The sequence below is a fragment of the Ranitomeya imitator genome, chromosome 1, assembly GCF_032444005.1.
Source record: "Ranitomeya imitator isolate aRanImi1 chromosome 1, aRanImi1.pri, whole genome shotgun sequence".
Classification (NCBI taxonomy): domain Eukaryota; kingdom Metazoa; phylum Chordata; class Amphibia; order Anura; family Dendrobatidae; genus Ranitomeya; species Ranitomeya imitator.
In genome coordinates this window covers 888,863,796-888,891,068 of record NC_091282.1, presented here as the reverse complement: position 1 = coordinate 888,891,068, position 27,273 = coordinate 888,863,796, and the positions used below count along the sequence as shown (strand labels likewise).

General features: G+C 47.2%; 1 protein-coding gene across 3 annotated transcripts in view; it reads left to right on the top strand.

Annotated features, from left to right (window-relative positions):
• Positions 1-27,273, top strand: part of LOC138652940 (protein regulator of cytokinesis 1-like) — a 124,752-nt gene that overhangs the window by 84,246 nt on the left and 13,233 nt on the right. For all 3 annotated transcript variants that reach the window (XM_069743166.1, XM_069743163.1, XM_069743164.1), the window contains exons 9-11: positions 12,355-12,450; positions 16,604-16,750; positions 16,854-16,949. In XM_069743166.1, coding sequence (XP_069599267.1) covers positions 12,355-12,450; positions 16,604-16,750; positions 16,854-16,949 — 339 coding nt within the window. The remainder of the gene's footprint in view (positions 1-12,354; positions 12,451-16,603; positions 16,751-16,853; positions 16,950-27,273) is intronic.

Genomic DNA, 27,273 nt, shown 5'->3' with positions numbered 1-27,273 from the left:
TCTGTTCAGGATGAGATGTTTGGTGGCTTACGCTCACAGACCTCTAAGGTTTTTCCGGTAAATTCCCATATCCGATCCATGATTCTGGAAGAATGGGAGGAGGCGGAGAAAAGACTATCCCTAAAGATTTCAGACTCCGTTTGCCGTTTGATCCAGACGAAGTTAAAGAATGGGTCGACATTCCTAAAATAGACATACCAATAGCAAGCCAGCTATTCAGCGGTGGATGCCGCGATGACAGCACCCATATAGGCTGTAACTTTTCTCTCTGGATATCCAATACTATATTGGTAGCAACCTCCGGGCAGGCCATATAGCCACTTGAATCTATACATTGTCCCAGTAAACGTTACTGATGAAGGTCCAGTTGTGGGACCGAAACGTTTTCTGATTTGGGATAATAAATCTTTTGTTTCTTCACACCACAAAGTTGAGTGCTGGCCTTTTAAAAAGGGCCTGGGAGAGTTCATCGGCAGTTATTGGAGCAAATATAGCAGCGACATCGGTGGCTCGCTCCATGGACCTGTGGTTAGATGATCTTCAGGATCATTTAACAGCCAAAACTCCCAGGGAAACTATTCTGAAATCCCTGCCTCTGTTAAAATTGGCAACCACCTTTTTGGCAGACACGTCCGCGGAGTCTGTTAGGTTCGCAGCTAGGGGTCAATCCCTATCTAATGCAGCCCGAAGAGCTATCTGGCTCAAAAGCTGGTCGGGTGATATGCATTCTAAGAACAAGTTGTGTTCAATACCCTTTTCCGGGGGCAGGGTCTTCGGACCGGTCCTCGGCGATATCTTGGAGAAAGCCTCAGAAGTAAAAAAAAAAGGGGTTCCCGGAAGAAAAGCCTAAAAAGTTCCAGCTCTTTCGGAGACCCCGCTATAATCAAAAACCAGATTACAGGGGTAAAGGGAAACAGGGTAGATGCAGTTACCAGAAAGGAGGGGATATCAGACCTAAAACCAAAGACTCGAGCTACTCTGGTTCGGGTTCTAGCTACCGTAGAAAATGACGCCATCCGAGTAAGGGGTCGTCTGGCTGGATTCCTAGAAGGGTGGAGGAAAATAACGAGTCCTTGGGCTTTACAGGTTGTGTCCCAGGGATACAGAATAGTTTACATCTCTTCCTCCCGAAAGGTTCCTGGTTACCAGCTCCCATCTAAAATCATCATCCCCCATGTGGTCAGATATACAGGACCTCCTAAAAATGGCAGCAATTGTTCCGGCTCCCCTCTGGAGTACAGAGGTCATTACTCGAATCTCTTCTCGATAACAAAACCATTGGGAGAATCGAGATCAATAATAAATTTAAAGCACCTAAACAATTGGGTGTTATACAAGAGATTCAAGATGGAGTCAATCCGGTCAACCATCCCTTTGTTAGGAAGGGGTATGGTGATGTGCACTCTAGATCTAAAGAGTGCATATTACCATTTACCCATTCACCTAAATCACCAGAAGTTCCTGCGGTTTGCGGTAAATATGGAAGGAAAGATCTACCATTTTCAATTTCGCTGTCTCCCTTTCGGCCTGGCATCTGCTCCCAGAGTTTTTACAAAACTTATGGTAGAGGTGGTCGCCTATCTGAGAAATCGGGATATAATGGTAATTCCTTATTTAGACAACTTTTTAGTAGCGGCAGACTCAGTAGGCCAGCTCAGGATCAACTGTCAATCCCTCATTTCCACACTAGAGAGTCTGGGATGGATTATAAATTGGGAGAAATCAGATCTAATACCGAAATCCAGAATAAAATTCCTAGGAGTCATGCTAGATTCAGAGACAAGAATGTCCTACCTACCAGAAGACAGGCTAAAGGGCATAATAAAAAGGGTCCATCACTTCTCCCGAAGCCGAAATACGATCAGAGACGGGATGAAAGTCTTGGGATTAATGACGGCCTGCATCCCTTGCGTGAGCTGGAGCCAGTTTCATTCTCGGCAGCTTCAGCAGGGAGTTCTGAGGAGCTGGAACAGAAAACAGAACTCACTAAATCGGAGGCTGAAACTCTTTTCAAATCAAAAGATCCCTGGTGTGGTGGACTCTCTCCAGGAACCTCCGGCTGGGGGTACCATGGCTTCAAGCCCCGAGTGTGACGGTCACGACAGATGCAAGTCAGCAAGGTTGGGGAGGTCATGTTCAAGGAAGATATTTCCAAGGTCGTTGGGAAAGAAAAGACAGCAAGAAATCATCAAACCACAGAACTGCATGCAGTTTGGAAGGTCTTAATGGCGGCGCAACATCTACTGAGGAACAAACATGTAAAAGTCTTTTCAGACAATACGACAACTGTAGCCTTCCTTCGTCATCAAGGGGGCCAAGACATGGCATCGCAAGATCTGGCGGAACAGATCTTCAGATGGGCAGAGAAGTCGGTACTGTCAATCTCGGCGGTACATCTGGAGGGGTCCAAGAACCAGTTGGCGGATTTCCTCAGCAGAAAGTGTATCCCCTACAGAGTGGGAACTGAACAACGAAGTATTCAAAAATCTTTGTCATCGTTGGGGAAAGCCGACAGTGGATCTATTTGCTGCAAAGCAAAATGCAAAGGTAGAAACCTTTTACTCCCTGAACCCCTGGGAAAGCCCAGCTGCGATCGATGCCTTCTCACAACCCTGGAACAACGGTCTTCTATATGCGTTTCCTCCTCTGGCAATGATTCCAAGGACACTCAGGAAGATCTGCGAGGACAGGGCCAAGGTCCTTCTCATAGCTCCTCACTGGCTGAAACGAAGTTGGTTTCCGTTGTTAAGAAGGCTGTCAGTAGGAAAACCCCTCCTGTTACCAGAAAGAGAGGATCTTCTTCTACAGGGTCCAGTTCTACACCAGAATCCAGGAGCGCTTCAATTGGCGACCTGGATCCTGAACAGAAGGTCTTGAGGGCAAAAGGTCTTTCAGATGATGTCATTTCTACCCTTCAAGCCAGCAGGAAACCAGTGACATCCGCTATCTACACAAAAATATGGAAACGATTTTGTGGGTTTTGCAGGGAGATGACCGTTGATACTGACCATCCGAACATCCCAAAGATTCTTGACTTCTTGCAATCAGGATTTCATAAAGGTCTTAGACCAAGTACATTAAGAGTCCAAATAGCTGCCCTGAGTGTATTTTTTTATTTTTCTCTATCTACCCACCCCTGGATTAGTTGATTCTCTAGAGCAGTCCAGAGGCTAAAACCGTTAATTAGAAGATCAGTTCCGCCGTGGGATCTTAATCTGGTCCTGAATTTTCTATGTGAACAATCCTGGGACATAACAGGGTATATAGATATTAACAAACTCTCCCGTAAAACCGTGTTTAATTGCGATCACGTCAGCAAAAAGATTGGGGGAACTACAGGCTCTATCGGTGCAGAACCCGTATTTACTAATCTTTGAGGATAAATTAGTACGAAGACTCGATCCGGCTTTTCTCCCTAAAGTCGTCTCAGATACTAATATGAATCAGGAGATTGTTTTACCGTCATTTTGCCAGTTCCCTAAAAACCAAAAAGAAAGATTTTACCATAATTTAGACGCAAGAGAGACGGTACTCAGGTACCTTGATTTATCTAGACCCTGGAGACAAGACAACAATTTTTGTTCAGTTCAGGGGTCCAAATAGGGGGGAAAAAGTGTCTAAAGCGACTATTGCACGGTGGATAAAATCTACAATCAGTTTAGCTTATAAAGCTAAAGAGCAGAATTCCCCGGTTAATCTTAAAGCCCATTCATCTAGGGCATGGGTCCCCAACCTGTAGCTTGGGAGCCATATGTGGCTCGCGGTCCCATGAATTGTGGCTCGCGGCTGTCTGCCAGCTTAGTGCAATAGTTCCAGGTGTAGCAAACAGTTATGAAGAGCACATCTGAAAATAGTGAATTTTGTGAGCAGCCCTGCACAAAGAGCAGATCTGGATGCACATATACTGGTCTTAGGGGTTTTTGAGATGATTTAAGTATGGTACGCTGGAGTCAAGATGACACCACCTGTCAGAGGAGATGTTTGAAGCTGGATGTGACAGTGTCTTGGGAGTGCTTTATAGGAGAACACTGAATGGGGGTATTATAGGAACCCATGGATCTTTGTATACTGCTTTGGGGTGATTGATTTTTTTTTTTTGTGGAAAAGCTTTGGTTCCCATTATTGTGAGGGGGCAGGAGCTGAATGTGGCTCGCGACCCTCTCTCAAGGCTGGATGTGGCTCTCAAGGTCATAAACATTGGGGACTTCTGATCTAGGGCCATGGCCATATCATGGGCGGAGAAAGGGGGAGCTACAGCAGATCAGATTTGCAGGGCTGCATCATGGTCTAATCTTAGTATCTTTTCTTTTCCAAAGATTTTATTTGGATTTTAAAATAGCAGGCAAGAAAAGTGAATAAGGGCGGGATAGGACGGTGGGGGGGGGGAGGGGAAAGAAGGGAGGGGCATAGGGAAAAATAGCAATGCAACATTATAGCAACAGTGATATACACTTATAGGGTACATAATGTCAATGTCATAAGGTTTAAACGAAACAACTGCGAACCAACGCATAGACAAATAAACAAATGAGAGATTGCAAGCCAATTAAGGCCAATCATATGTGAGCAAATATTTAACAAGGATTGAACCGTTAGATAGTGCACGGAATATACAATTAAATGGTATTGCACCTAGAATTTGGTGGTGAGGGAATTAAGTAATGGGGGACGGAAAGGCCATGTCCCATTTGTTCCATTTTTTTGTAAAATCTTGCAAACTGATTGCTAATCAAAGCAAATTTCAGTTCATGTGATCTGTGTTGCTGGACTAGGTGTAGGATAACCTCTGGATTTGGGAGTATTTTGTTTTTCCAGTGGAAAGTGATGAGATTTTTTGCTACAAGACAAAGATGAATAAAAATGGGTTGGAGTGCCAAGTCTAGTTCGTCCAAGTTAAGGGAAAGAAGGGCCATTTGAGGTGTGAGGGTTAAAGTTTTGTTAGAGAGTTTATTGAGTGGTAGAGATCCAAGACCAGACTATTTTGACTCTAGGACATTCCCAAAGCATATGTAATAGGTCTCCCTTGAAGCCGCAGTCTCTCCAGCAAAGGGGTGAGGATGAGTTTGAACGACCGAAGTGTGCTAATTTTGCCGGGGTAAGGTACCAATTACTAATAGTTTTAAATTATGTTTCTTGAAGTGGGAATGAGATTGTGGAGTTGTACGTTTTGGAGAGAGCTTCTTCCCATTGCTCAGTAGAAAAGGTGGATTTTAGGGTTTTTTCCCAGGTGATCATATAAGGGCTTTTTGACAAACTATCGCCATTGTTGAAAGAGTCATAGAGAAAACCATGACTCCAGAAGATTTTATGGTGAGGATTGAGTAAGACTTTTATTGAGGAGTTGGTAAAGTTCATTTTTTGAATTAAGTAAAGCGAGGACATTATCTTTTAAAAGGATGAATTCTAAGAAAAAGGAGTGAGGAACGTTAAAGTTTTTCCTCAGGGATGAAAAGTCTAAGAAATTGGAGCCGTTGTGGATATCTCCCAATTTAGTGATTTTAAATTCTGGCCAAATTGTAGGGAGGGTTATATTAGAGAGACTAAAGATAAGAGTAAGGGGTATGTTTTTAAGAATGGAGAATTTGTGTGTCCGTCTGCTTGGTTTGGAAAATTTACACCAAGCTTGGGCAATGGCCTGGAATAGAGGGTGAGCGTTAAAGTTAGGAAGATGGTTTGAGATTGCTTGAGTGATGATATTACTTAACTGTTTGCCTATATTTAAAAATAATTCCAAGTCAAACCAGGCCGGAGGTTCACATTGGGAAATCCAATGGACAATTTGTTTAATCAGAAGGGTTTGATAATGGGCAATAATGTTAGGAAGGCCCATCCCACCATTCCCTTTCTTCCTGTATAATGATGAGGAGGAAGTCCTAGCTTTTTTTCCTCCCCACAAGAAGGTTTTGAACAAGGTTTGGATATTTGTTAGGAGTATGACCGGGATGGGCAGAGGGAGGCATCGGAGAACATATAGAATTTTTGGAAGGATATGTGTTTTAAGGATATAATTTTTTTTCCCCACCAAGAGAGATTTTTTTCTTTAAAGATTAAGCAGTCTTTACTTATTGAATCTGTCAAATTTCTCAGATTTATCTTCACCATAAGGTGGAGATTGTTACAGAGAGTAATACCTAGGTAAGGAATCTCTCTGTTGCACCAGTTAAGGGATGTTTTATCCTTTATTGCATCCGTTTGTTTAGTGTCAAGATTAAGGGGAAGGATGTTCGATTTTGACTGGTTGATTTTGTAGTTGGATAAATCTGAGAACTTGTCCAGCTCACTAAAAACCTCATATGAAGAGTTTTGGGGGTCAGTTAAAGTCAAAATAATATCATCTGCGAATAGGCTTATTTTGTGTTCCTTGTGTTGGGTATGGATACCTTTTAATTTTGGCATTGCTACGAATGTGTTCGGCTAGGGGTTCAAGGGCCAAGTTGAAAAGTAGGGGTGATAGGGGGCACCCCTGTCTGGTGCCATTTGAGATAGTAAAGGGGTTTGAGAGATGGTTGTTGGAGGTTATTTTCGCGCTTGGGTTTGAGTATAGTGCCATAATAGTAGTCACTAGTTTTTGATTAAATCCAAATTTGAAAAGAGTGTGTCTAAGGAAATCCCAATTTATGCGGTCAAAGGCCTTCTCGGCATCTAGTGATATTAAAGTTGTTGGGGTTTTTGTTGAATTGGCGTACCTGATGGCGTTTATCAATCTCCTTGTGGCGTCTGCGGGTTGTCTCCCATGTGTGAATCCCATTTGGTCGTTGACCAGAAGAGACGGGAGAAAATTACTCAACCTGTTGGCTAATATTTTGGCGAACAGTTTTATGTCTGTGTTGATGAGGGAAATAGGGCGATAATTGGTCAATAGTTCAGGGTCACCTTTAGGTTTCGGGATCAGGACAATCGAGGCCTCAAGCATTTCCTTTGGAAATAACCCCCGGTCGGCGGCGAAGTTGAATACTTCTGCAAGGTGAGGAGATAAAAGTTTACTGAAGGTTTTGTAATATGAATTGTTGAAACCATCGGGGCCTGGGGATTTGTGGAGGGGGAGTTTGTTAATAGTATCTTCTATTTCAATAGGGGAAAAAGGGGCAGACATAAAGGCCAAGTCGTCGGTTGATAAAGAGGGAAGATTGAGTTGAGGTAATCATTGATAGCTGACGAGTTGGGTTGGGAAGAGGAAAAAGTTGATTTGAGGTTATATAATTTTTGGTAGAAGTGGGCGAATTCGTTAACTATATCTTGGGGGTGGGATAAAATACCGTTTTTGGAGGTGGCTACTATTCTGTTGATTCTATTGTAAATTCTTCTATTCTTTACCCTATTTGACATGAACGAAGTCGGTTTATTTAGTGAGGAGTAATATTTATATTTTGAGGATTTTACTACAGCATCATAAGGAGTGGTGATGAGTGACTTGAGATTTTGTCTCAAGGTCAAGAGTTCAGTTTGGAGAGAGGAAGATTGGGAATGATGGGCTAGTATTTCGGATTCTTTATTGTGGATTTGGGTTTGGACTTCCAAGATTTTCCTTTTATTTTATTTTTTAATTTTTGACGAAATGTCAATGAAAGTACCTCTGAGTACAGCCTTGTGAGTACACCAATTGTTGAAAGGGTTGGTTGAGGAGGAATTGTTCTCTAGGAAGAATTGGGAAATGGCCTTTTCTATTTTTTGCTTGTGGAAGGTGTCGTGAAGGATGCTGGAGTTACATCTCCACGTATTGGCTTTCTTAAGAGGGGGGCCTAATTGAATAAGACTGTGTACTGGTGAATGATCCGAGAAAGATTTTTTGCCTATAGAGATCTCCTGGAGTCTGGGGAGAGTGAACACGTCCGTAAGGATTACATCAATCCGGGATGCGGACTGGTGAACGTCTGAAAAGAAAGTGTACTCTCTTGACGACGTGTTTAGGCACCTAAAGACGTTGAAAAGTTCGTTTTTAAAGATCCACTGATTTAGGTTATCTGAAGGACTGCGGGTGTGTGAGGAGGAGTCTATAGTGCTATCCGGTGTAATGTTGAAATCTCCAGCAAGAATTAGTTCACCTTTCCTAACCTTGGAGATGGTTTTCATAAGCTTGTTTAGAAAGCGAATCTGGTGACGGTTGGGGCCATAAAGGTTTACTAGGGTACAGATTTGGTCATTGATTTTGCAGATCAAGATGAGGTATTTACCGTTAGTATCTTTATGTTCCTCTATGATTTCAAAAGTAGTTGAAGAACTTATCATAGTGATTACACCTGCTTTTTTCTGGGGACCACAGGATGTAAAAATGTGGGGGAACTTTTTGTGATAGAGGTGTGGGTGATTATTAATGATGAACTTTGACTCCTGAATGCATGCAATGTCTATGTGTGATCTTTCTAGTTCCCTCCAGAGGGAGAACCTCTTCCATGGGCTATTTAGGCCTTTCACATTGTAGGAGGTGAGTTTGAAACTCATGATGGGTCTAATTTGGAATAGGTGCGGGGATGATCAGTAGAGAGCTAAGTAACTTGGAACCTGGAACAGATGGATAAAATGATATAGACTGAACCAATACTTGAATACAATCGGTGTATATCAACAAAAGAAGCAACCTGTAAAGAGAAAGGCAGATTGTTAACAGTAAACAATAAACATAAGCAGAACACTAATTAATGAACTGCTACTAGACACTCGGGGTATTTCACATGGACGGGTAATAGTGAAACCAAAAGTAGGCATAAAGAGAACCTAGTAGGCAGTCAAGTTATTTCTCATGTTCCAGTATTTTGTCTTGGTCTGGAGATGGAACTTAAGAAGTTGGCGCCTTCCTCTGGGGTGAAGACAGGGATAACTTTGCCCTGGTAGCGGATTAGGAGCTTGAGGGGGAACCCCCAATTGTACGGGATTCCTTTATCCCTGAGGGCAGAGGTGACGCCGGAGAAGGAGCGTCTAATGTGAATTTTGACAAGTCAGGAAAGACCTTCAGATCACTATACGGGTTCGGGAACGTTTTTTGGTCCTTTAGGTATTTTAGAATTTTTTCTTTCGTTTGGAAGAAGTGTGCCCTCAGGATTGTGTCCCTTGGGACTTCGGCTGCTAATTTTGGGGGCCGCGGAAGTCTATGAGCCCTGTCTATCTCAAGGTCAGAAGAGGAGAGGTTTGGTATAGCTGTTTTGAAGATATGATCAGAGAGATGTTCTGGAGGAATGCTTTCCGGGATGCCTCGTATCTTTAAATTATTGCGGCGGCTTCTATCTTCCACATCTGAGATTTTAAGCTTGAGTTTGTATACCTCGGCAGAAAGTTCCTCTAAGTAGTTTTTGTAGTCTCTCTTCATGGTTGATGATCTTTTCAGAGAGCTTTTCAAACATTGAATTTAATTTAAGGTCAATCTGTTTACTTTGTTTACTTTGTTCTTTGAAGTTTTTGTCCATATCCCTTCCCATTTTTTCCATTTTTTTTCAGATAGTTTGGCCAAATATGAAAGTACGTCTCCCTGTGGCGGTTCGAGACCTACTTTGGATCCCTTTAAAGATGGAAAATCTTCCACATAGTTATAGCTTGGGGGATTTTTCTTGGCCTTGGGTTTCACGGGGGAGGAATTTGGAGAGATATCCTGACTCCTCGTCCGAGCCAGATTGTTCGTGTGAAGAGGTATAAACCTTTCCCCATGTTCCTGGAGCATTTCTTTTAAGGCTCTGAGAAGTGTCCATCTCCGTGAGGATCTGGTTGTTTTTACCATTATTTACGGGTATGTGTTGGGGATAGTAAGATTGCTTTGTGGGAGTGTTAAGCCTGCGTGGTGAGCGGGATCTGCTTCTATTAGTAGTAGTGGCTCTATCGCTGTTTACTTGGCGTTGTGGATGAGCTTTGTTGCTTTTTGGTAGGTTGGGGATTTTTGAGGTAGGAGAGGACCCTTTGTTTCTAGTGGTACTCATTCTGGACATAAGGAGAGGTTTTGTAGGTGTATAAAGCGTTGTCCAGCTTACCCCCCTTGTTTGTTTTAATGTTTCCCCCTTTTTACTTGAATAGTAGTGGTTGATACGTAATAAGAGGTGGCAGGCTTAGAAGATATAGGTTTCACAGCGATTATGGGAAAAAGAGCTTCACCTTTAAGATATAAGCCAGTAGGTGGTGCTGTGGTGTTGAGTTCCCCAGACCAGACTCTCTAATAGGATTTGTGAGCTTTGAGCTTATTGTTGTGGCAGCTTAGCTCTCTGTCCCTTTAATCCTGAAGGGAATGAGATTAACCCTTACTTGTATATTAGCACAACCAGGCTGCTCTCAGACAGTGTGACTGCCCCCTCCTCGGATTCAAGCACTTCTTGGGGCTAGAGGAGTATGAGGGTCTATCAGTGACCTCAGTATATGCAACCACAGCGGCTCCCTGCTGGTAATGTTTATGGTAATTATATATTACTGTTCCTCTTCTTTAGCCCCCAACCGTTTATTTAGGGAAGACCTCTCCCTGCCTTAAGCACTGATAAATCTACAGCACTGCTCCCTGTCTCGCTGTGGGCTGTGTAATATGGCAGCGTTGTCTGCCTGTTCTCACAGAGCAGCCTTGTAATTAGATCTCCTGGCGTCGGCAGCAGCTGCAGCGATGGAGCGTCTTCACTGCTCCTTTCTGCAGGGCAGGTGTCAGTGGCTGATTCTCTCTTAGCTGCAGCTGGAGAGGTGGGGGAGGGAGGGATCTCTGTCCTGCTTACTCTGTCTGCAGTGAGGCTCCCTAATCTCCCGGCCAGTGATGCGGGAGTATGCAGGGCTGTGGAGGCTAGGGTCAGGGGAGATCGGTAATACAGTGGCTGTGAATCTAAGGCCTTACCCCAACTGAAGTGCCGCTCCAAAGGGACTGGATCTTTCCCTTTACTTGCGGTGGTGCAGGAGTTCAGCCTTGTCCTTTGTACAAGGAGGGCTTCAGCGTCTCCTTTCTTCTCAGGGGAACCCCCTCAAAGTGCAGGAGGATATGGAGAGGACCCCTGTTATCTTGAGTCTCCAGTAGTTGCAGGACTCTTAGGGGAGAGAGGAGGAGGATCCAGGCCACATGTAAAAATTTAGTCCCTGGCTTCAGGCCTGTGAGGAGGTATAGGCCGCAAAGTCCTCAAAAGGTGCCAAAATTAGACCAAAATGATCTTGAAAGATCCAATAGCTTAGATGGTTCAAAACCGTCGCAGATTGAGTTAGATTTTGTGGGTTTCACTGGAGCACCCAGTTCCTACGTCCTCATTGTACAAGGCATAGGCCACGCCCCCTTAGTATCTTTTCTAAGCATTATAAGTTAGATGTGGTGTCGCCTCAGTTGGCTTTTGGTAGAAAGGTACTTCAAGCAGTGGTCCCACCCTAAATACCATTCTCCTTTGACATTTCTCCAGTGTGCTGTCAGGTGGTGACCTGGAAAACAGTAATTAGACCTACTGGTAATTGTATTTCCAGGAATCCATCCTGACAGCACTATTAGTTCCCTCCCTATTGTATGATCTTTATACTCATGTGATGTAACATTTGTATGATTGATTATTTTGTTGGAATAAACCTTGTTTTTGCATCCATCCAGATGTGTTACTTTAAAAAAAAGCACTGAAGGGTGGTAGGGGGAGGGTCCTTTTAACCTCTCGTGTTTCCTGTCCCATGATGGATAAGAAGGAAGTCCTCCAGTGTGCTGTCAGGATGGATTCCTGGAAATACAATTACGAGTAGGTCTAATTACTGTTTTTATAAAGATCAATCTTTAAGCTCAACCACTTCTGAAGTTCCTGTGACCATTCTTTTTAGAGGTGTCTCAAGAGAACAGTCATCAGGAAGGTAACCCTGTGGTCACTATCGGGTTGTGACCACTGTCCCTTAATGACGTTCTTGTTCAGTAGTGGTGATGGAGAGGTTGCCATATCTTTAGGCGGCACCGAGAGTCCTCGTTTCTGCCACCTTTTTCCCTCCAAAAAAGATGTTTGGGGTAGTGATAGAAGCTTGGTGAGTGACAGCATCACCAACCCATATTACTGAAGCTGTGGTAAATGATTACAGCACCGCCTCCTGAGGACATCATGTTTTGGGTTACAGAACAACTTCTGATGAATATTTTGGACTGACTTTGCCCCACCTCGTCCCGCACCATCTCTGACCACTTTGGTGGAGCTGGACAAGATTTGTGTACAAAATCCAAAAGTCACATCATTTTTTAAACATTTGAAGGTGTTTCTCTCTAGAATTCTGGTAAATCCACCTTCATGAATCCTACCCGAAGTCTTTTTTTCCCGTAAGAACTACATATGAATCCTCAGAGCTCCTCCTGATCTAGAACTGGCAGCACAAATGATACAAAAAAATTTTCTGTGTGGAGCTGTGAAGGTGGAAATAAGTAACCCATCCGTCATTTCCATCTTTTCCTTTCAGAAAAAGGCATTAGATCCCAACAGATTCTCAAACCGTGGAGGAACACTGCTTAAGGAGGAGAAAGAACGGGCAAAGCTTCAGAAGTTGTTAAGTAAGGTAAATGGCACATATCATTCATTCTCTGAACTGCAATACCCTGCATGTCTATTGCTCCAGTCCCTGCCAGCAAGCAGCCTGAATGGTATCTGAGTCATTCTATATGCATTGAATCCTGCATATATCTATATTTGTTAGCCATCTTAGTATGCAATTGTTTTTGTTTATAGATATTTAACTCACTTCTGCTTGTCCTCATACAAAGAGATCACATAACTGTTTCAAAGCGGTTTATGATCCATGTAGACCTGGACTTTTGTTTCTGTTCACTACATTTATTGTGTCCTGCTGTCTCAACTGAGTTAGATTGATTGCTAACAAGAGGGAAACAAAAAAAAAAAGTGAGATCTAAGAGCTAGCCTTCTATAAATGTAGACATACTTTGGGGAAGCATTTGTACAGGGGTGCATTCATGCACTATTATTTGTGTACTTTTATTCAAAGTACTTTTTTCTAAGTACTCGCAGTTATACCATGACAGACAGGGCAGGAGACGGGTAAGACAATCTAAATCTATTCCCTGTTCATTTGGCACAGAACAAAAGCTCACCATATGTATTTGTATATTCTATATCCTGGCTGCCGCATTCACTCACATTCACCGCCCTTGCATTAACTCTTTTCACTCCATCCATATCGGCCCCTTGTCCTTCCCTCTCCTATGTATAGCACTCATGCTCTGTTCACGTTGCTTAACAGCGCAGATCCATTCAGTCCCACCATCCAACACAAGAGACACTCTCACAAATCACTTAACCATCTGCTTACTCTTTCTATCCTCCTCCTAGTCGCTGGAGACATCTCTTCCAACCCCGGCCCCCCATGTTATAGCCAGTCAAACCTCCCAACTGCTACACTCAGAAACCCCTCTAACCTTATTAATATTCCCTGCATGCCTTCTGTCTTTTTCAATTGTGCCCTTTGGAATTCTTGCTCTGTGTGTAAAAAAAAAAAAACTGTCCTTCATCCATGACTTCTTCCTTTCTAATTCTCTTAATCTCCTGGCTCTTACTGAAACCTGGATCCAGCAAGCAGACACCACCGCTGCTGCTGCTGCTGCTGCTGCTCTTTCATATGGTGGACTACACTTTTCTCATACCCCAAGATCGGACAACAGAGCAGGTGGAGGCGTTGGTCTGCTCCTTTCACCCAAATGTACCTTCCAAGTTATCCCCCAAGTGCCCTCACTTGTCTTCCCTTCCTTTTGAGGTCCATGCTGTCAGACTCTACATCCCCTTCTCCATGCAAGTGGCGGTGGTGTATCGTTCTCCCGGCCCCTCTCATCAGTTCCTGGCTTCCACACTCTCTCCTGTGACACCCCCACCCTCATCATGGGTGATTTCAACATCCCCATTGCTTCTCCCCTCTCCCCATCTGCTTCTCACCTTTTATCTCTAACCTCCTCTTTCGGCCTCGCAGCATACTAACTCTCCAACGCATGAAGATGGAAACTCCCTCAACTTAGTCTTCTCCCGGCTTTGCTCAGTGGATGATTTCACAAACTCCTCTCTCCCGCTCTCTGACCACAACATTCTTTCATTCTCTATCAAGAACTGCCATCCCGCTCAGGTCACCCCCACTTTCCACACTTATAGAAACATACAGGCCATTAACACCCAGAGACTTATGAAGAACTTGCAGTCCTCATTGGCCCCAATCTCCTCCATCTCATGTCCTGATTCTGCTCTGAAGCATTACAATGAAACCCTGCAAAGTGCTCTGGATGAAGCTGCACCTCCTATACATAAAACAACTCGGCACAGACGGCAACAACCGTGGCACACACTGCAAACACGTTTCCTGCAGCGGTGCTCCAGGTGCGCCGAACGTCTGTGGAGAGAAAATCTAATCTACCCGAAGATTTCATCCATTATAAGTTCATGCTAAAAACATACAACTCTGCCCTTCACCTCTCCAAACAAACCTATTTCAACACCCTCATCATTTCACTCTCCAATAACCCTAAACGTCTCTTTGACACTTTCCAGTCTCTACTCAACCCAAGAGTGCAGGCCCCAACCATGGATTTCCGCGCTGATGTTCTGGCCGATTACTTCAAAGAAAAAATTGACCACATTTGAAAGGAAATCATCTCCCAATCTCTTCATAGCATGCACTGTCCTCCCTCCCCTACTGCATCTAGTTCACTCTGATTTTGAACCAGTTACAGAAGAAGTAGTAATCCGGCTCCTTGCATCTTCTCGCCCAACCACTTGCACCAGTGACCCCATTCCGTCACATCTCCTCCAGTCCCTTTCCCCGGCTGTCACCTTTCACCTAACAAAAATATTCAACCTTTCTCTCACTTCCGGCATTTTTCCCTCCTGATTTAAGCATGCCATCATACATCCATTACTTAAAAAAACCATCCCTCGATCAAAACTGTGCCGCTAATTATAGACCTGTCTCTATTCTTCCCTTCATCTCTAAACTCCTCGAACGCCTGGTCCACTCCCGTCTTACCCACTATCTCTCAGATAACTCACTTCTCGACCCTCTTCAATCTGGTTTCCGCTCTTTACACTCTACTGAAACTGCCCTCACTAAAGTCTCTAATGACCTACTAACAGCTAAATCTAATGGTCACTACTCCATGCAAATTGTCTTGGATCTCTCCACAGCATTCGACACTGTGGATCATCAGCGCCTCCTCACTATGCTCCACTCCATCGGCCTCAAGGATACCATTCTCTCCTGGTTCTCCTCCTATCTCTGACCGATCCTTCACTGTATCTTTTGCTGGTTCCTCCTTCTCTCACCTTCTCCTTACTGTTGGGGTTCCTCAAGGATCTGTCCTAGGCCCCCTCCTTTTCTCTTTGTATACTGCCCCTATTGGACAATCAGTAGATTTGGTTTCCAGTACCATCTCTATGCTGATGACACCCAATTATACACTTCTTCTCCTGTTATCACGCCGACCTTTTTAGTAAACACCAGTGATTGTCTTAACACTGTCTCTAACATAATGTCCTCCCTCTATCTGAAACTGAACCTGTCAAAAACTGAACTCCTCGTGTTTTCTCCCTCTATTAACCTACCTTTGCCTGACATTGCCATCTCCGTGTGCGGGTCCATCATTACTCCAAAGCAACATGCCCGCTGCCTTGGTTCCGAGCTTTCATTCACCCCCCACATCCAATCACTGGCTCGCTCGCTCTTATCTGCATCTCAAAAACATTTCTAGAATTCGCCCTTTTCTTACTTTCGACTCTGCAAAAACTCTTACTGTTTCACTTATTCATTCTCGTCCGGACTATTGTAACTCTCTACTAATTGGCCTCCCTCTTACAAAACTTTCCCCGCTCCAATCTGTCCTGAATACTGCAGCCAGGATCATATTCCTCACCAACCGTTACACCGATGCCTCTACCCTGTGCCAGTCATTACACTGGTTACCCATCCACTCAAGTATCCAGTACAAAACTACTACCCTCATCCACAAAGCACTCCATGGCTCAGCACCACCCTACATCTCCTCCCTGGTCTGTCTACCACCCTGCCCGTGCCCTCCGCTCTGCTAATGACCTCAGGTTAGCATCCTCAATAATCAGAACCTCCCACTCCCGTCTCCAAGACTTTACACGTGCTGCGCCGATTCTTTGGAATGCACTACCTAGGTTAATACATTTAATCCCCAATCCCCACAGTTTTAAGCGTGCCCTAAAAACTCATTTGTTCAGATTGGCCTACCGCCTAAACGCATTAACCTAACTTTCCCTGTGTGGCCCATTAAAAAAAAAAAAAAACAATTGGGTTCCTCGCATCATGTTCTCATACACTTTATGCAGTTATTAGCCCTCTGTGTCTGTACTGCTACATACTTAGGCAGTTAACTGGTTCATGCAGCTTTACATGAACACCTGAGCCTTACACTATGGCTGGTCTGAATAACTAAAGCAATTGTTACCATCCACCTCTCGTGTCTCCCCTTTTCCTCATAGTTTGTAAGCTTGCGAGCAGGGCCCTCATTCCTCTTGGTATCTATTTTGAACTGTGATTTCTGTTATGCTGTAATGTCTATTGTCTGTTCAAGTCCCCTCTATAATTTGTAAAGCGCTGCGGAATATGTTGGCGCTATATAAATAAAATTCTCACTCATAGCGTAGCTCTACCTAAGAGTCCATAAACGAAAAGTCTTATTTTATTCTTTTAGCTAGAGGAAGAGCTGAAGTCCCGGATTGACTTGTGGGAGGCTGAGCAAGGTTCTCAATTCTTGATTAAAGGCAGTAAATTTATGGATTACGTTGCAAATCAGTGGGAGATGCTGAAGCAGCAGAAGGAACGTGAGAAGCAAGATCGGGTGAGTTCTCTACATAATCAGCTGTGTTCTGCCTTACCTTTTTTACCATACATCTGTACTCCTCAGTCTTACAGTGCAGCCATTAATTTCAAGTATTTTTCAGACACAAAAGAAAGACGAAACTACACCTTTTAAAACGCCGATTAAGAGGCCGGCTGGAGCATGTTCACAGGGTACTCCAAGTAGCAAAAATAGAAAGGTAAGTTATTAAATTATAACCCATTTCCACTTGCTATTAAATTCTTAGTAGATACTGCTATGGAGGATTTTTGTGTAAATATAAAGTGACTATTAATCACAGTAAACCACTTTCCTTACTATTTCCTGTTTGCACTATGAAGCCAGAGCTGTCAATCAAAGGGGGGGGGGGGGGGGGTGTTATTTTTACCCATTTCAATGTGTGTCCCGGTGCCAAACTGTTTCACCACAGGTTCATTTTCTGTTCTGGGGCCTCTCCATGGCGGTTCGGTATCACTTGATGAGGAGGAAAAATAAAGGAAGGTGACCTCCTCTCCCTCACTACCAATGACTATACTCAGTAAAAAATACTGTAGCAGACACAGATTACTATGGTATATGTTTGCTGTTCCTACTCTAGTACTATCAACTAATCTAATTTTTTTTTTGATTTTTTTTTTTTTTTTTTCACAAGCAAAAAAAAAAACTGGATGCTGATCAGTGATGTGCGTCACTGATCAGCTCTCAACGGCTGTAGGACTCACACATGGATGTGGTACAAAAGAAGGGGGGGAAATCGACAGGTAACAAAATCCTGGCAAAAAGTGAGCAATACGTGTGATCAGTGATGTTCGTCACTGATCAGCGCTTGGCGGCTGCTGGATGCACGAAAACTGGCAAAAAAAACTATTGGCAGCATAAGGGGGTGGGGTGGGGAAGGGGTTAGAGGGATTGGGGTGGATTAAGAAAGAGAAAAAGCAGGAGACAGGAACATCTATTTTCTCTAGTCACCTTCCATGACGGCATACGGAGGTTGCCTCTTTGCCCTGATGGGGAACAGGAAACAAAGAAAGGTTAAAGGGTCCTCCCACTTTCCAGTGTCTTTCCTGTTCCCCATGGGGCAGGGAGAGTTTCCGTGTGCTGTGGTGGCTACATTTACCTTATGACAGGCTGTGCCTGTGTTGCCAGGCAGCATGTGGTCGCGTCTCGCCTCCTTCTGGCTGCTCTCGTCGTTCCCCGTTGTGGTGAGCTCTGGTCCCCTTCCTGGCCTTCCTGCACCCACTAGAGGGTAAAGCAGGCCAGTGATCCCGACCGGAGGCCTCCCGGAGGTCTACGGTCCTCTCCCCCTCCATGCGTGCAGCCCGGCGTCCTGGAAGTGTCAGTGTTCGTCACTTCCGGGACTCTGCGTTCCAGTGGAGCGCACTTGGACTTCCGCCGGCGGCGCCTGGTGCTCGTGAACACCGCTCATCCTGCACACGGACCTTGGAGGAGGGAAAACTATCTTCGTTGGGGAGCAGGGGCTGTCTACCGACCGCCATAAAACCTGCCTGAAGTCGCCACAGAGATAAGGCTATCCTTCAGTATGGAAGGCAATCCATCCCCTGCGTCTGCAGAGCCCAGCGCTGCCCTGCCACAGTAAGTGTATGCAGGGATGGGGTCCTTGGGTAGATAATTTAGGGGGTCCTTGTCTTGATACCTCTCTTCCTCTGTTCCAGGGAGACAAGTCTACCCTCAAAACCTCTATTAGAACAAAGTGCGCCATCTGTAATATAAAACTACCCTCACTATGGGTATAAAAAGCTCTGCCAGTCATGTATCGACAAAATAGTCAGAGCAGAGCAACGCTCCCTTTTGGAAGAGATCCACTTTCTAGTCAAGCAGGAGGTGGTCTTCCCTGGCGGCTTTTACCCCTCCACCACCACCTTCTCCAGGGAAGAAAAGGAAAATACAGGTTGAGGACTCTGAGCCTGAATCAGACCTCTCCTATGCATCGTCCTCTGGTAGACGAGAAGAGCGCATAGCACCCAAGGCCCCTGAAACTAGAAAATATCTTTTTTCCTCTGAGTGGATTGAGGAGCTGGTATCTGCAGTACACAGCACTATTGGTCTGGAAGAGGAATCAGAACCTCAGTTCAGTGGCAAGGGTTGCGAACAGAACCGCACTCCCATTTGAAGATTCTTCGCAACTGAAGGCTCCAATGGACGGAAAATAGAAAGTCTCATTAAGAAATCCTGGGAGACGTCTGCGGTGGCCTTAAAGGCTAATATTGCTTCCACCTGTGTAGCTAGAGCCCTCTCAGGCTGGTTAGAGGAACTAGAAGCTCATATATCCAAGCCTACCTCCAGGGATGAACTGCTGGACTCGCTGCCTAGCCTTCCAAGGGCTACTGGGTTTTTAGCGGACGCTTCCATGGAATTCATCAGAGTTGCCACCAGATCACTTGTACAATCTAACTCGGCTAGGAAGAGCCCTCTGGCTCAAGATGTGGTCTGGTGACATCACCTTTGAAGCCAGGTTATGTGCCATACCCTTTAAAGGAGATTGTCTTTGGACCCTCCCTAGATGAGATCCTAGAAAAGGCCACAGATAAGAAAAAAGCCCTCCCAGAATAAAAAAAAAAACCCTAAGAAAAGGTTTTTTTCGTCCCTCAAAACCTCAACAGTGACTTTGACCCGGGGCATGTACGTAAGTGGCAGAATATCACCAATTGTCACTGGGTCCTCAATGTCATCAAGGAGGGCCTATTAATAGTTAATTTCCTCCCCCCCATGGGTCTGAAAGTCACCTCCCTTCCATCCCCAAGAGATCAAACAGTGCTGCTAGTTGGTCTGAGACCTGGCAAGATCAAATGTGATCTCTCAAGTTCCAGAGTGGGAATGGGGTCTGGGCCATTACTGTCGATTGTTTCTGGTAGCCATTCCTTCAGGCGAAGCCCGTATCATTAAAAATCTGAAGGGACTGAACCTACATTTAAGATACCGCAGATTCAAGATGGAATCTGTAAGATCAGCCATTCCTTTGATCGGCCCTCACTTCTTCATGTCGTCCATCGACTTAAAGACGCCTACTTCCATATTCCAATTCACCCGAGACACAAAGTATCTCAGGTTTGCGGTATAGGGAGGTCAACAGGTGGAATATGATCAGTTCAACGTCCATCCGTTTGGCATCTCCTCAGCGCCAAGAGTCTTCTCCAAGATAATGGCAGAAGTACTGTCCTTTATCCGGAGTCGAGGCATCTGTATATAGTGCCTTACCTGGACAACTTGCTGATCGTAGGCTCCACCAAGACGGTCCTAGAATCCCATGTATCAAAAACTCTTGATATTTTAACATCTCTGGGGTGAATCCCAAACCTGAAAAGGTCCCAGTTACAGTTACTGCCCTCCAAAACCAGGAAATTCCTGGGGGTACTCCTGAACTCTGCAAAACAAATGTCTTTCCTTCCAGAAGACCACCGTCTAACCCTAATAACAAAGGTCAAGAGGTTCAGAGACATGAGGTCCCCTATGCTCCGAGAAGGCATGTCAGTCTTGGGCTCAGACCCACTCTAGAGTCCTCCAAGCTCATTCTTTAGGGAACTGGAACGGCCATCCCAGCACTCTAAACAGAAGGCTACACACGCCGGGTCGAGTAAGAGCCTCCGTGGCATGGTGGATAAATTTAAAAAATCTCCACAAGGGTGTGAGCTGGACTCGGGTCCTGCTAACTAAGATCACATCAGATGCCAGCAAGAGGGGCTGGGGAGCCATGATAAACAATATCCTGTTCCAAGGACTCGGGGACCAGACAACGAGCGGAAAGTTGTCCAATTTCAGCGAAAAGCTGTAGAGGAAGCCCTTCTGGCAGCAAGTTCCCAGATCACTGTACAACACATCCGAATATATTCGGACGACATTACTGCTGTTGGTCATATCGGATATCAAGGCAGTACAAGGTTCAATAATCTAATAAACATCTCAGCTCGAATATTCTCCTGGGCAGAGAAACGCCTACTGTCGCTGACAGCAGTCCATTTGAAAGGCTCTTCCAACACCCTGGCAGACTATCTGAGTCGCCAAGACATACAGCCGGGGGAATGGATTTTGAACAGTCTGAGCTTCAAAATACTGGTAGACAGGTGGGGTCTACCAGAAATCGATCATTTTGCATCTCGCCAAAAACGCAGGTCGAAGCCTTCTTTCTTTATCGCCTCTCATTGGGGGACACAGGAACCATGGGTTTATGCTGCTGCCACTAGGAGGCTGACACTATGCAAATAAAAAAGTTAGCTCCTCCTCTGCAGTGTACACACCACCGACTGGCATTATACTCTTCAGTTTAGCTTGGTGTCAGTAGGAGGTGGACACGGGTCTTTCATTAGACCCTTATCTACCTCAATGTGCGTCGTTTCTTTTTCAGGTTTTCGGAGGGGATACAGGGTGAACAGTCACACCTGTAGTCCCACAAAGCAGACTAGGAGTACGGCGTGTACTGCCACCCCGTATCCTCATAGATCCCTATCCAGGACCAAGATCCTAGTACACAAGCGTGCTCAGAAGTCCGGTCCTGGCTCCATCCCCCACCCACTCGCCTTCCAGAGCCTGTCGGTCGGAGGAGACGAGGACGTCCACCAGCTCCAAGGACGTCTAATATCTTCCATGTTTTTAAGGTTAGTAGACGGCGTGGGATATTAGGTGAGTATTTGGGGGGGCCTCTGGATTCCCTTCTTCCTGCTATTTTTTTGCGGCAAGGCGCCTTACAGGCAGCCGCACTGCTGTTTCTGCGGCCGCACTGCTATCCCTGCGGCCGCACCCTTTCTGTACTGGCAATTAGGGACAATTACCGGGGCCCTTCTTTTGCGCGGCGGCTCTTATGTCCGGCCGCGCTGCCTTCCCACGGTGGCTCTGCACCTCTAATCGGTGCCGCAGACCCTTTCCTCTGAGGCGCAGCCCCACTACAGGCAGCCGCTCTGTTTTTATCTCCACGGCGGTACCTTTTTAAGTTTGCCACGGTCCCTCCTTTACAGCGGCCACGGTCGTCTCCTGCGGCGGCCGGCTTTTAATGTAGGCCCCGGCTCTTCCCGGGGCCTACTTCCGACACCGGCGCTCCTCTGTTCATGCGGCGGCTGCCGCGCCTGTCAGACGGGACGCCCGCACCTTTTCCTCGGCGCCGGCACCCATTTCAGCGGTCACCGGCTGCTAATTTAGGCCCCGGCTTCCCCCAGGGCCTACTTCCGATGCCGCGCTCCGCCCACTTCCTTTTTCTCGGGCGGGCTTTTCTCCCGCCCGACATTCTGTGCTCTGTGCCTGGCTCCGCCCCTTCCTCCATGGGACAGTCTCTGTATGCTCACCGCTCCTCAGCTGCAGGAGCTATCGCAACGCGCCCGCATCTTCGCCACCGCGCTCTTCGGTGGCACAGCTCACGATCTGCGCAGACTACAGGGAGTTCTCCATCGCTGTGGGTCATCTTCCAGGACCTGGTCTGTGAGTAGCTGCACTGCAGACTGACACCCCCCCCCCCTCTGCCCCACTGTGCCCTAACCCACTGGCATTTTCTTCAGGGACCTTTCAAAATGTCTACCTCTAAAGGGGGCCGCTCTCGCCCCCCTACTTCTTCATCTTCTGCCTTAGTCACGTACTTTGCATGTTCGTCCTGTAACAGTAAACTTCCCTCAGGTCAGTCCTCTCCGCTGTGTCAGTCCTGCAGCAACCCGATTGTGCCCACCACCCAGGATCCCCCGACTGCTCCGCCCGAGAGTGATACCCCCATCCCAGGCTGGGCCTCCACTCTATCACAATCGGTGGCGGATTTAACACGGGTGTCTCAAACCCTGGTGTCCGCGCTGGATCGGTTACCCCTGCCGACCCCTGCCGTGGCCAGCGGGTCGCAGGAACTGCCGCCCAAGCCCCCCTTGATGAGCCACAAAAGGTCCAGACAGGAACGTCGGTCTGAGTCCTCTTCGCGCTCCATCTCGCCACACGGCCCTCCCTTGCGGTCGGTGTCCCCCCGATCCTCCTCCCCTGACTCAGGCGAGGCATTCTCTGATGCGCCCTCGGAGGATATTTCGGAGCTGGATTGTAACCAAATCGCCACCATGAGGGATATGGTCCAGAATCTCATTGGAGCTATAAACCAAACCTGTGGCATTAAGGATCCCTCTACGGAACCCGCAGATCAGGCGGTTTCGTTTAGACGGGCCAAACCACCTTCTAAATTTTTTGCTCCTCATCCTGAATTCGAGGAAATCATGTCCAGAGAGAGAGAGAACCCCACTAGGCGTTTTCAGAGGGGAAAACGCCTGGGTGTGTTATATCCTTTTCCTCCAGAACTTACCGCCAATTGGACGGCCTCTCCCTCAGTGGACCCCCCTGTTTCCAGGTTGTCCACCAACACGGTGCTTCCACTGTCCGGCGGAGCATCTCTGAAGGATTCTAACGATAGGGTTATAGAATCCTTTGCGAAGTCAACCTTTGAAGCGGCTTCAGCGGCTCTATGTCCAGCCTTTGCTTCCACTTGGGTCTCAAAATCCATCTCTAAATGGGCCAGGGATCTACGTCGAGGTATCCTGGACGGGGCGCCTCCTGCGCAACTAGCGGAGCTTGCCAACCAGATTTCCCACGCTGGTGAATATCTGGTCTCTGCCTCCCTGGATGTCGCGTCTTGTGCGGCTCAGGCTTCCAGCAATGCCGTTGCCATCCGCCGGACCGTTTGGCTGAAGGCCTGGCAGGCGGACTTATCTTCCAAAAAGTGCCTCACTAGTCTGCCCTTCCAGGGTTCTCGTCTCTTTGGTTCCCAGCTGGACCAAATCATTAAGGACACCACCGGGGGTACAAGTTCTCTTCTCCCCCAGGCTAAGCCTCGTCGCCCTCCTCCTAGACGGCAGTTTCGCTCCTTTCGGCCTTTTTGTCGCTTCGCTGCGTCAAACTCCTTTTCCCAGCAGCAACAGAGGCCACAGGCACGTCAGGAGAAGGCGGTGTCCTTCAGGCCCACTCCGTCCTGGCGTCCTCGCTACTCCCAGGGTAGATCCTCCAGGCCCAGGACTGGAAGATCCACCTCGGCATGACTCTCGGCAAGACTCCAGCCCAACTCCAAGGTTGGGCGGTCGTCTTCTCCTTTTCAGGGACGTCTGGATTTCCGCAGTAGAGTACGCATGGGTCAGGGAAGTTGTATCCTCCGGATACAAGATGGTTCGCTTCCCGACCCCAGGATCATTTCTTCCAATCCCGTCCCAAGAGATTCCGCTCTAGTTCCAGGCTTCTTCGCAGCCATCGACTCTCCGCTCAAATCCGGGGTCATCGTTCCCGTTCCAGAAAAAGAACAGTTCACGGGTTTCTACTCGAATCTTTTTGTGGTACCGAAAAAAGACGGCAAGGTTCGCCCCATTCTGGACCTCAAATTGCTGAACAGGAGGGTGCGTCTGAGACACTTCAGGATGGAATCCCTTCGTTCAGTAATTGCTTCCATGGAGGCCCAGGAATTTCTGTGCTCAATAGATATCCAGGACGCCTACCTCCATGTTCCGATATTTCCCGGACATCACCGTTTTTCTGCGCTTTGCAGTGCAACGAGAACATTTTCAGTTCGTCGCCATGCCGTTCGGTCTCGCAACCGCTCCAAGGGTGTTTACGAAGATCATGGCGGCGCTGATGGCCATCTTGAGAGTCAGAGGCCTGGTCCTGTTTCCATATCTCGACGACATCCTCATCAAGGCTCCGTCCTTTTCTCAGGCTCACGAAAGCCTGTCCATTGTTCTCGACACCTTAGCCCGTTTCGGGTGGCTGGTCAACCGGAAGAAGTCCTGCCTTATTCCTTCTCAGCGCATCATCTTTCTGGGCATGCTTTTCGACACTCGTCAGACCAGAGTCTTCCTTCCCAAAGACAAGATACCCTCTCTTTGTCGGGACATATGCTTGCTCCAGGGTCCTCGGTCTCCCTCCCTCCGATCGGCCAGGAAGGTTCTGGGGAGGATGGTATCTACATTGGAAGCGATTCCTTCGCCCAATTTCATTCGCGACCCCTTCAGCAAGCCATTCTGTCTCAGTGGGACAGGTCTGTCTTCTCCCTGGATCGGCCGATCAGACTCTCTTCTCGGGTCAAGCGGTCTCTCAACTGGTGGCTGACGTCACCTCTCATCTCCCAGGGCAGGTCCTTCCTTCCAGTTCACTGGCAGGTGGTGACAACGGACGCCAGCCTGATCGGCTGGTGTGCGGTTTTTCGCCACTCAATGTCCTCGAAATTCGGGCCATCTTTCTGTCCCTCTGCCACGGGGAAAGGATCCCCAGGGACCTGCCAGTCCGGATCCAGACGGACAATGCCACGGCTGTGGCATATGTCAACCATCAGGGGGGGACCCGGAGCTCCTTGGCCCTTGCCGAGGTATCCAAGATCCTCCTTTGGGCAGAGGCAACGGTTCCGGTGATATCCGCGGTGCATATCCCCGGCGTGGACAACTGGGCCGCCGACTTCCTCAGCCGCGAGGGCCTCGCGGCAGGGGAATGGTCCCTGCATCCGGAGGTCTTCCATCAGATTTGTCTTCGATGGGGGACTCCGGACGTGGATCTCACGGCGTCTCGAATCAACAGGAAGGTTCCGCAGTTAGTCTTCAGGTCCCGCGATCCTCTCGCAGTGGGCGTCGACGCTCTGGCCATTCCTTGGTCACAGTTCGGGCTGCCCTACCTGTTCCCTCCCCTTCCTCTACTTCCAAAGCTGTTGAAGATCAAAGCGGAATGGGTGCCGGTCATCCTGATCGCCCCGGATTGGCCCAGGAGAGCTTGGTTCACGGAGCTCGTCAACCTTCTCGCGGACGCTCCCTGGCGCCTTCCAGACAGGCCCGATCTGCTGTCTCAGGGTCCGATCTTCCACCCCAATTCTCGGTCGCTCAGTTTAACGGCGTGGCTGTTGAGACCGCAGTTTTAAGAGCGTCCGGCTTTTCGGACCGGGTAATTCGCACCATGATTCAGGCTCGGAAGCCTTCGTCTTCCAGGATCTACTACCGCACCTGGAAGGCTTACTTCCGTTGGTGCGAGTCCAACCGTGTTCCACCCATGTCCTTTTCTCTGTCTTCTCTTTTGGCCTTCCTTCAGGCAGGACTGGATTCGGGCCTGGCTCTTAGTTCCCTGAAGGGCCAGGTCTCTGCGCTTTCCATCCTCTTTCAGAAGACCTTAGCTTCTCGGCCACAGGTCAAGACCTTCCTTTCAAGGAGTAGCCCACGCTGTCCCGCCGTACAGGGCCCCTGTGGACGCATGGGATTTAAACCTGGTACTGGACGTTCTGAGGGTTTCCCCCTTTGAGCCCCTTAGGGAGACTCCTCTATCGGTTCTATCTTGGAAGGTGTCTTTTCTGGTGGCCATCACGTCCATTCGACGCGTTTCAGAGTTGGCAGCCGTCCTCCGTTTTTGGTCATTCACCAGGACAAGGTGGTCTTCAGGCCTCCACCTTCCTTCCTTCCTTCCTTCCTTCCTTCCTTCCTTCCTTCCTTCCTTCCTTCCTTCCTTCCTTCCTTCCTAAGGTGGTTTCCACCTCAACGAGGACATCGTTCTTCCTTCCTTTTGTCCAGCTCCGACTCCTCCTCTGGAGCGATCGTTAACAAGCTGGACCTCGTCAGGGCAGTGAGGATCTACCTGGATAGAACGTCCACTTTCCGGAAGACGGATTCCTTTTTCGTCATCCCTGATGGCACGCGCAGAGGCCAACCGGCTTCTAAGGCGACTATTGCTCGCTGGATCAGAATGGCTATTTTGGAGGCTTACCGGGTCTAGAACAGAGTGCCCCCTCCTGGGATCAAGGCTCACTCTACCCGGGCAGTCGGCACCAGCTTTGCAAAGCGGCAACTTGGTCTTCCATCCACACGTTCGCCAAATTTTTCAAGGTCCATACCTACGCTTCGGCGGACGCCAGCCTAGGCAGATGGATCTTGCAGGCGGCAGTGGTGAGTCCTCTGACCTGATGGAAGTCTGTTTTTCCCGCCCGTGGGACTGCTTTGGGACGTCCCATGGTTCCTGTGTCCCCCAATGAGAAGCGATAAAGAAAACAGGATTTTTGGTTGCTTACCGTAAAATCTGTTTCTTGAAGCCTCCATTGGGGGACACAGCTCCCTCCCAATGTTTCTGTTATCTGTTCTATGACTGTTCTCACGTTTACAGTTCTCATGTTTATGGTTATGGTTTTTCAACCTTGTTCTTATCTCCTACTGCTTTCTCACTAACTGAAGAGTATAATGCCAGTCGGTGGGGTGTACACTGCAGAGGAGCAGCTAACTTTTTTATTTGCATAGTGTCAGCCTCCTAGTGGCAGCAGCATACACCCATGGTTCCTGTGTCCCCCAATGGAGGCTTCAAGAAACAGATTTTACGGTAAGCAACCAAAAATTCTGTTTTTCCCTAAACCCAAGGTACAATTCCAGGGGAGTGATGCTCTAGTCCAGAAGTGGGATTTTCACCTGGCCTATGTGTTCACACCAATTACGATTTGGGCGAAGGTTTTATGGAAGATCCGATAAGAACGAACCCCAACTATCCTAGTAGCCCCGTTATGACCAATAAGAAGTTGGTCCAACCTGATTGTCGATCTACAAGTAGATGGC